The 9,017-nt window shown below is 36.5% G+C and overlaps 1 protein-coding gene across 1 annotated transcript in view; it reads right to left on the minus strand.

Moving 5' to 3' along the window:
* Positions 1-2,077: 2,077 nt before the first annotated feature.
* The window catches only part of ZPBP (zona pellucida binding protein), a 222,116-nt gene continuing 215,176 nt past the window's right edge, over positions 2,078-9,017 (minus strand). Inside the window, exon 7 of the mRNA XM_006875279.1 lies at positions 2,078-2,277. Coding sequence (XP_006875341.1) covers positions 2,183-2,277 — 95 coding nt within the window. The 3' untranslated portion in view covers positions 2,078-2,182. The remainder of the gene's footprint in view (positions 2,278-9,017) is intronic.

The following is a 9,017-nucleotide window of genomic DNA, read 5'->3' on the forward strand; positions in this document are numbered from 1 at the left end:
CTCTCCTCTCGAGTCCTCCGTGGCCACGCCACTGACTCTGGGCCCAAGAGTCCCCAGGTTTCCTCACACTGCTTGCCAACCAGGTCCCCAACTGGGTCCACAGAAGTCCACTGAACATTGTAGGGCTTAGCTTGCCGTCATTCTTTTTAAAATAGGAAAAGTCAGTCAAATTTAGGTACAAAGGGCCTATCTTTTTAGTACAAAAGAAAGAAAATTCATTGCAACTCATCATGTTTACAGTTAATAAATTTTGAAAAAAATGTACAAAGACATGTACTCAATTTTAGGGATAGTCTTAGGTTTTTACTAGTTACAGCATACAAATGCTAGTCATTTAGGGAAAAATAATAGTTCACCCAGAGTGTGAAGTTCTATATGTTACTTATTAGAGAAAATAAAGCACTTGAAAGACTTTTATAAATTATATAAAAACAATTACAACCTTGTTATCAAAGCCCAAAGATATTTTTTTAAGTGTTAATAAAGAAATATACTAGCATGTAATTTTTCTTCCCTTTGAATTTATATTAGTATTCTGAGCTTACATTTAGTAGCTAACTGGCCAATTTTTAAAGCCTTATCATGTCCTATGTATAAATAAACTTTGCCTGTCAACATACTGTACACTTTTGCCTAGATCCAACCTTGATATTTTGCCATTTGCAAATGTTTATGCTTTAAGGGAACTGAGATGTTAAGAACACAGCAAAGTTGATATGGATATGAATTAAAAAATACTTACTTTTTTTTTTAAGTACTAATTTATGTTACTTATTTTCATGTTATTGAAATATTAACTTTATGGCAATTATTTATATCCAAATATTACATCTTAATGTGAGGAAAAATCAATAGTAGTTGCAGTAATAGTTATATGATTATAATACTCATTTTAATAGTGGTAGCAATGAAACTAAGAGTGATAGATAATTGATTCTAACTCACTCTCTACATCGAGAAAGCTTAATTTGGTCTAGTACAATGATTACTCCATTCTGCAATGTCAAAAAGGAAATTTAAATGTTTTTTAACTACAAAGTTTGAAGTTAGCCACTTGAACTATGTTAAAAACACAAGGTACAGTTGGAGGTAAGCCTTACACTAACGAGATGAACAGTTGCAACAACAAGAATTGTAGGATCATTTTTAAAAACTGACTTTCAACTGTGACAGGATAAAATTACATACAAGTAATTGCTGTTGCTGCTGTTAAGTGTCCTCGAGTTGTTCCAGCTCACAGTGACCCTCTGTGGGGTCTCTGAGGCTTTAAATTTCTGTGGCAGCAGGAAGCCTCATCTTTTTACATACATGGAATAAATCCCATAAAATTAAAAAGTGGGTATGAAAGTGATTATGGAAGAATATTGTGACCTAAACTCAGTCTACATAAAGAACTGTTACTAAGTGCCATCAAGTCAGTTACAACTCACAGCAATCATGTATAGAATAGGGTCACTATTAAACAAAAACATTTGATGGCCCCCAATAGCAAGAGCATATTGATAAACCAGCAATAGCAGCTAGTTAGCACTGGACTGCTAACTACAAGTTTAGTAGTTCAAACCACCTGCTGCTCCTTGGAGACCCTACATAGGATTTCTATGAGTGGGAACCACCTCTACAACACTTAACAACAACAACATAGGGGTTCCGTGGCTTTTTAAAATCTGCACAGGAGCAGCAAAAAGCCTCATCTTTCCCCCGCAGAACGGCTGGCGGGTTCTAACCGTGGATCTTGTATTTCAGAGTCCAGTGCTTATCATACTCCTAACACAGTCTATTTGAGATTATTTTAAAATAAAGCAGCGATACGCAATATATTTTGGAGTCATATGTGCTATTGTTAAGTGTCATTGAGTCTTTTTGTCTCACAGCAACCTGGTATTAGGTTTTCGAGGAGCAGCAGGTAGGTTTGAACCATCAACTTTATGGTTAGTAGGCCAGTGCTTAGCCTACACCACACCAGAACTCTAAAGTTATATATAGGTCTCGCAAATATTAGAAAATGAATACAGATGTTCACCTGTATAAACCACTTGAACATACAGTTTGATTAAAATAATGACACCATATTTGTAAAATCAAATATATTTAATTTTAGCATAATATTGATTTATAATGCTTTTTTTTCAAAAACATCTTTGTGTGTTTAATAAATCATTGAAAAATTCAAAATAATGTTTTATAAGCATGCTTTTGCTCCATACACCAGGCTGTTATTGCATTGAAGACAGTGAATTCCATCACGAGGGTTATAAGATCCAGGACTGCAGATAACTGTGAACAAAGAACAGGCTAATAAGTATAGTTGTTCTTAAAATGCCCCGTAAGCTAACTTTACAAGAAGGATACATTTTCAAAGAAGACGCTTCTCCCAGAGTCAATAATACATGTTAATACTTGGATCCAGTTCATATTATTTTATTTCATTTACTTTGAAAATGTCTTTTTTCCAAGGTAAGAAATATTTTAACTAAAATATTTGATAAAATATTTTAACCGCTGACATTTAGATGCAGTGCTCATTCTATAGTACAACATCAGGACTCCACTATGCATCAATTATTATAAGGGGAAGGAATATTTGAATAAAATCATCCAATACCATATTTAAATAAAAAATATCTTCAAATAAATATTCTTAGAATTAAAAAAAAAACTTTCATAATACTATGTGGAATACCATACGTCTCTTATTTATAACATTCTCTCCTAATATAAATAGTAAAATATCTTATTCTGCTCTCTCTCTCTCTTTTTAATATAAAAAGGTAAAGAATTAAAGTATAAAATTAGCAAAGATCTTCCAGGTTTGAATCTCACTAAACCAAATCTTCCAGCTACTGACATAAGTTTGAGTAAACTCGTGTAGAATGAAATCAGTAGAGAATGAGTTACATCAGCAAATTCACTGAGTAAGCAGTTCCAAACACCTCTCCATATAAACATTGAAAAAATTCAGGAAATAAAACTACAAGGCAATATTCCTTATTAATATAGATGTAAACGTCATCAACAAAAGTAATAGCAAATCAAATCCAACAGCATATTACAAGTATTGTACACCTAGAGGAAGATTTAAAAAAATTTTTTCATTAATGAAACAAGTGTAAATTGCTACAATTTGATGAGCTTCACCTATATTTATGGATGTTGCTGTTGTTGTTGTTAAGTACTGTGGAGTCAGCTCCAACCCATAGTGACCCTGCATAGGGTTTCTGAGGCTGTAAATCTTTACGGGAGCAGAACACCTCATCTTTCTTTCGGGGAACCGCTGGTAGTTTCGAACTGCCGACCTTGAGGTTAGCAGCCCAATTCATAACCACTACGTTACCAGAGCTCCTTATTTATGGACGTAATAAGTAGCTCAAATACCAAATGAGAGGGAAGGTATTAATCCTATCTCCTCTGTATACAGGGTTGATAGGGATGGGCAACTTAGACACTGGCTACCTAAAATGGGGGGGCAGCTCTAAAGGTACGAAGTGACTGGCTTACATGTTTTCAAGAGGGAGTTTAGTTTCAGAGTGTGTGGGGGAAGGTAGAATCCCCACTGAATATATTTCATCTAGCCTAGATGGGTCTGGTGAAAGGAGATGAGGATAAGATTCTTATGATTCAATAGTGAGTAATTGTTATCATGACTAATTGCGACTGTCACAACAGTAAAGGTAGAAGTTTTGTAACAAAAAGGGGGAAGTAGTTAATCTTACAGTCCAGGAACAGAGGACCGTAGAACCATCAAGGGAGAAGAGTAAGAGTGGAATGTGGGACCCTATCCAGAGAAGCAGCGACACCAGAGATGGAGGCAGAGATGATGACATGGAGAGAGAGAGCAGCTGAGGACTCTAGACACATGGAAAGAGAAAGGTTGTGTGCTAGTGGCCAGGAGGAAGTCTTGCAGAATGTGTCCTTTGGTTATTTAAATGATTATATACTCCTGAGTGTTTTTGTGCACATCTCAAAAACAAAACAAACCAACCAACAAACAAAAACAGGGAATAGAAGCAAATACAGTGAATGATGATGCACAGAGGAGACTGCAATCATTGCAATGAATGATGAGTGTAAAACCGTTGTTCTCCCATGTAAACTACCACACCATTCACAAAAAAAATCTTAAAATAAAAAAGTATTGTACACTATGAATGAGTAAAATTTATCCTAAAAATGAAATAATGGTGACTCAATATGTCACCACATTAAACAATTTCAATTGATGCTGATGAAGCATTTAAAAAATATCCAATCACCCTTTCATGACAAAAAGAGACAGCTAGGAACAGAAGGGAACATTTTCAACATAATAAAAGATGTTTCTGAAAACCCCACAGCTAGCACTCACAACACAATCAATGGGAAACAACTGAAAGCTTCCCCATAATATTCTGAAGACAAAAAGGATTTTTAGTGTCATCACTGCTATATGGTATCACCCTGAGCACTGGAGCTATGGCACTTAGACAAAATGAATGAGTAAACACATAAAATGTAAACAAGTTGAAAAGAAAGAATTAAAACTACCTTTACCAGCAGATGACTGGTACTTTTCTATTTACAGAAAATTCCAAAGGACATACACATACTACAAGTGCTTACAAAGAAATCCAATGCAGGTTCTGTATACATGTCAACATGCAAAAATTATACAGGTCAACATGCAACAACTGCAATTAATAATATAGAAAGAAAATTAAGATAACAATTTCATTTGCAATAGTATGTAAAAAAATTAAATACCTTGGAATAAGTGCTGTGTTGCCAGGGATATGAAAGACTTAGCAATGAAAATTATAAAACAATGCTGAAATAAATTAAAGAAAACCCAAATAAAAGGAAAGAATCCAGTTTTGAACTCAAAGTGTAAATATTCTTTGGATGTACCTGTTTTTGTTAAGTGTTGTAAAGTCAGGTTTCCGAGGACCGGCTGGTGAGCTCGAACCACCAACCTTGCGGTTCAAACGGACTTTGTAGTCCAGAACATTAACCCACAGCACCACACCAGGCCTCCTCTTTGATGTTACTACTACCCAAAGTGACCTACAAATTCAATGCAACTGATAAAAATTCCAACAGTCTCCTTTCCAAAAGTGGATAAAAACAGTACTCAAAATTATATAAAATTACATGTGGTTCTAAACAGCCAAAACAATTTTAAAATCCATATATCTGTGACATTGAGTTTTGACAGGGGTGTGATATTCATTCAGTGATAAAAGAATAGTGTCTTTAATAAATAGCACCGAGAAAACTGGTTCAAAGGAATAAAGTATGAATCGTATCCCACACATAAAAAATCATTCAACATGGATCAGGATCCATGCAATAACTAAAACCTTAAAACTCCTAAAAATAAAACAGAGAGAGAGGTACTGTTTCAGGACCTAGTTTTAAACAATGTAATATAACATATAACACCAAAAGCACTTACAACAAAAGAAAAAAATAGACAACTGGACTCTATTTACCTACCTACCTCTTCCTCTTGTTCTCTCTTTCCCTCAGTATGTATATATATATGTATGTATGTGTATATATATATATACATGCATACACACACATATATTTATATATATATGTGTGTGTATGTATGTATATGTATAGATGTATGTTGCTGCTGTTGTTACGTGCCATGGAGTCGGTTCCAACTCATAGCGATCCTATACAGGGTTTCCAAGGCTGTAAATCTTTATGGGAGCAGAAAGTCTCATCTTTCTCCTGTGGAACAGCTGGTAGCTTTGAACTGCTGACCATGAGATTAGCAGCCCGATTTGTAATCACTAAACTACCAGAGCTCTTTGTACGTGTGTATATATACATATATATATATATATATATGAGGGTTATGTTGTTGTTGTTAAGTGCCTTCGAGTCTGTTCTGACCCATAGCGACCCTGTACAGGGTTTCCGAGGGTGTAAATCTTTACGGGAGTAGAAAGCCTCATCTTTCTCCCGCGGAGCGGCTGGTAGTTTCGAACCACTGACCTTAAGGTTTGCAGCCCGATTCGTAACCACTACGCTACCAGAGCTCCTTAGTATGAGGGTATATACATATATATATACACACACATAGATGAGAGTAAGTCAGAAAGTATTGGTATAAAATCGTAGAAACCTTTATTAAACAAAAATATCCAAATATGAAACTATATTTCTCCATCTAGATCTATACAATTCTGAAGGCAGTATTACATCTCTAACCACTTCCCCAAATAATTCTGCAGCAGTCAATTTATACCTTGTCAAAACGGCAGTTTTGGCATCCTTGAGGGACACAAATCATGTTCCTTGCCAATGGTCTTTGAATTTAGGGAACAGAATGAAGTCTAAAGAGGCAAGCTCAAGGGTTGGTTTGGAAATCACTGGCAAGATTTCCCAGTGAAATTCTTGTAGGGCAGTCCAAGCTACCCCCAAAGAATGAGCAGGCATACTGCCAGGAAGGAAGGAAAGGAAGGACGGAAGGAAGAAAATAATGAAACTTCCTGGCTTTTTTTTTTAATCACCAATGCAGTTTTCAATTTTTTTTAAAAAAATATTTACAAGTCTCCATGATTGCTCTGTGTCTTTTAAGGAAATTTATCAATAGGGTGCTTTGGGAATCCAAAAATACAGTCATGATAACCTGATTAATACTCTCTGTCCTAACTTTAACTGGCCAAGATGATCCCCTCTGAAGTAATACTTTGATTGGACCTTGTTCTCTGGATTGTGACGGTAAATCCAAGACTCCTACCCAGTTATGATTCATTCCATAAAATTGTCTTCATTACCTTTTATCTTAGATTTGAGCTAGTGGACCTCTGCATGACACTTCAGGTAGCAAAAAAGCTTGTTGAGCTGAAGATTTTTAATTAACATAGCAAATGTTGAACCATGTGAATCCACAACTTCAGTTGCTATCGCAGGAATAGTAATTCTACAGTCTTCTTATACTAGTTTATGGACCTCAGATAAATTTTCTTAATTCATCAAGGCTGATGGTCTTCCTGTCTTGATTCATCTTTGACATCTTCCAAACCTTCCCTAAAATGCTCGATCCTTCTAAAAAACTGTAGTTTTATGTGGGGGGAAATTCCTATAAACTTGTTACAAATCTTCAGTGATTTGGGTAGATGATATTTGGGTAGATGATATTAACCCTCAACTCAAAATTGTTTTTTTTTCCCATGGCACAAAAATTAAGGGTTTTGGTGAGACTTCCAGTTGGTGGTGGCAGAGCAAAGTCAGACAGGACAGGCTCTGTGGGGGAGGGGCTTAAACCTCAGATACAAGGCTCTCACCAAACTGAGCCAGAGCTCTGGATCTAATATAAGGGTCTGGGTGTCAGTTTCCTGCAACTGCAAGTGGAAAATTCATGGTATAAAGGAAAGCATTGTGTTTAGAAATTGGTATCGGAATCCCTCTGCAGCCATCCCATCCGGGAAGAAATCAGAGGGCAGGACTGCAGACAGACTAGCACAGGAAACCTGCACTAAAAGCAGCAAAGTGACATTTGAAAAAGGAGGTGTGGAGTGATTCTACATGTTTTTTGTTTTTTTTTTCTTCTTCCTCCTCCCTGCTGTGCCTTCTTTGCCCAGCCCAGATGCCCTCAGGTGGGTGGGTGTGAACCTCTCCCCACCAAAAAAAAAGTCCACTGTTGATACCACAGCTCTCCCACAGCACAGAGAGAAAGAGCACCATTGGTTCAAGGGCAAATCCTTTGTCTGCTGCTTTTAACTTCTGTCTGTGGGGCCCAGCCCTAGAGTTAACTTGTGCAGGACAATTAATCCCTGCCTACCCAGAAAGAAAAAAAGCAGGTTTGGCCTGACAGATAAACTATATGAACAATCTGTAAAACCCCAACATAAAAAGAAACAACTATTTCAAGAATTATACTGTGTACACGCAGATACTTAACTGACCTTCAGAGACAGAAATAGTAAATAATCTGTCTTCCATTAACTTTTCAATATCTATTTGTGCACCTTGCACCTCTACGGTGGTGATTAGGGCAGGGGCCTGAGCAAGTAGACACCCCATCCCACTACTGGAGGCTTCTACAGTACACATACATAATTTTATCTTTGTTTCACAGTGAAGATTCTTGTCTCAGTTTTTATATTGCTTCTACTTTTGGGCCTTTTGATCACACATTTTTCCTGGAGTTGGGAGCTTTTTCTCCCTACGATACCCAAGAAGAGACAGCAATTGTGGCTATATAGCCAAGCTACAAGGATACCCCATAATATTTCACGATTGATACAAGAGCCAAAGACAGCTGCTAAACATTACATGTGAAAAAGGAAGCCTATCTCCAGATCATATGCACCAGGAGACACCCAGTAAGCTTAATTAAACAACAACAAACATCCATTCAAATATGAAAAAACCCACACAATGACAGGAAATGACAAACAAAAGATCACAAACACAACAAATGATCTCAAAACATGTACAAAAAAAGAAGAGTAATTGAGAAAAATGCACTGGAGACAGACAAAGGCTCCCCAGAAGAAGAAGAGCAGGTTTTATATTGACCTGAGAAAGAATTCAGAGTACGATATGGAAACAAATTCAAATGCTTCCAAAAGGGGTGGAGGAAAACAAGGAAGAAAGCAGGAAAGTACTACAAGAGCAATCAGACAAGACTGATACAGCATTGGAAACAATTCAAAACCTGCAAAAAGAGGTCCAGATGATTAATAATAAAATATCAGAATTGGACAATACACTGAAAGGGGAAAGAATCATAATTGAAGAGATGGAAACCAGAACTAGTGAGCTGGAAGACAAATCTCTCAATACTGCTAAGATACAAGAACAAGCTGTAAAAAGGATTTAAAAAATCGGAAGAGCATCTAAGATTCATGCTGGATAACATGAAGAGGAACAACTTAAGAATTATTGGCATTCTGGAACAGGAAGAATCAGAGAAGTCCACAGAGGACATAGTTGAAGAGCTTCTGGAAGAAAATTTCCCTAACATCTTGAAAGATGAGAAGATAAACATTCAAGAAGCCAAACGTTCCCCAGGAAGG

Source organism: Chrysochloris asiatica, unplaced genomic scaffold (assembly GCF_000296735.1).
Source record: "Chrysochloris asiatica unplaced genomic scaffold, ChrAsi1.0 scaffold00317, whole genome shotgun sequence".
Lineage (NCBI taxonomy): Eukaryota > Metazoa > Chordata > Mammalia > Afrosoricida > Chrysochloridae > Chrysochloris > Chrysochloris asiatica.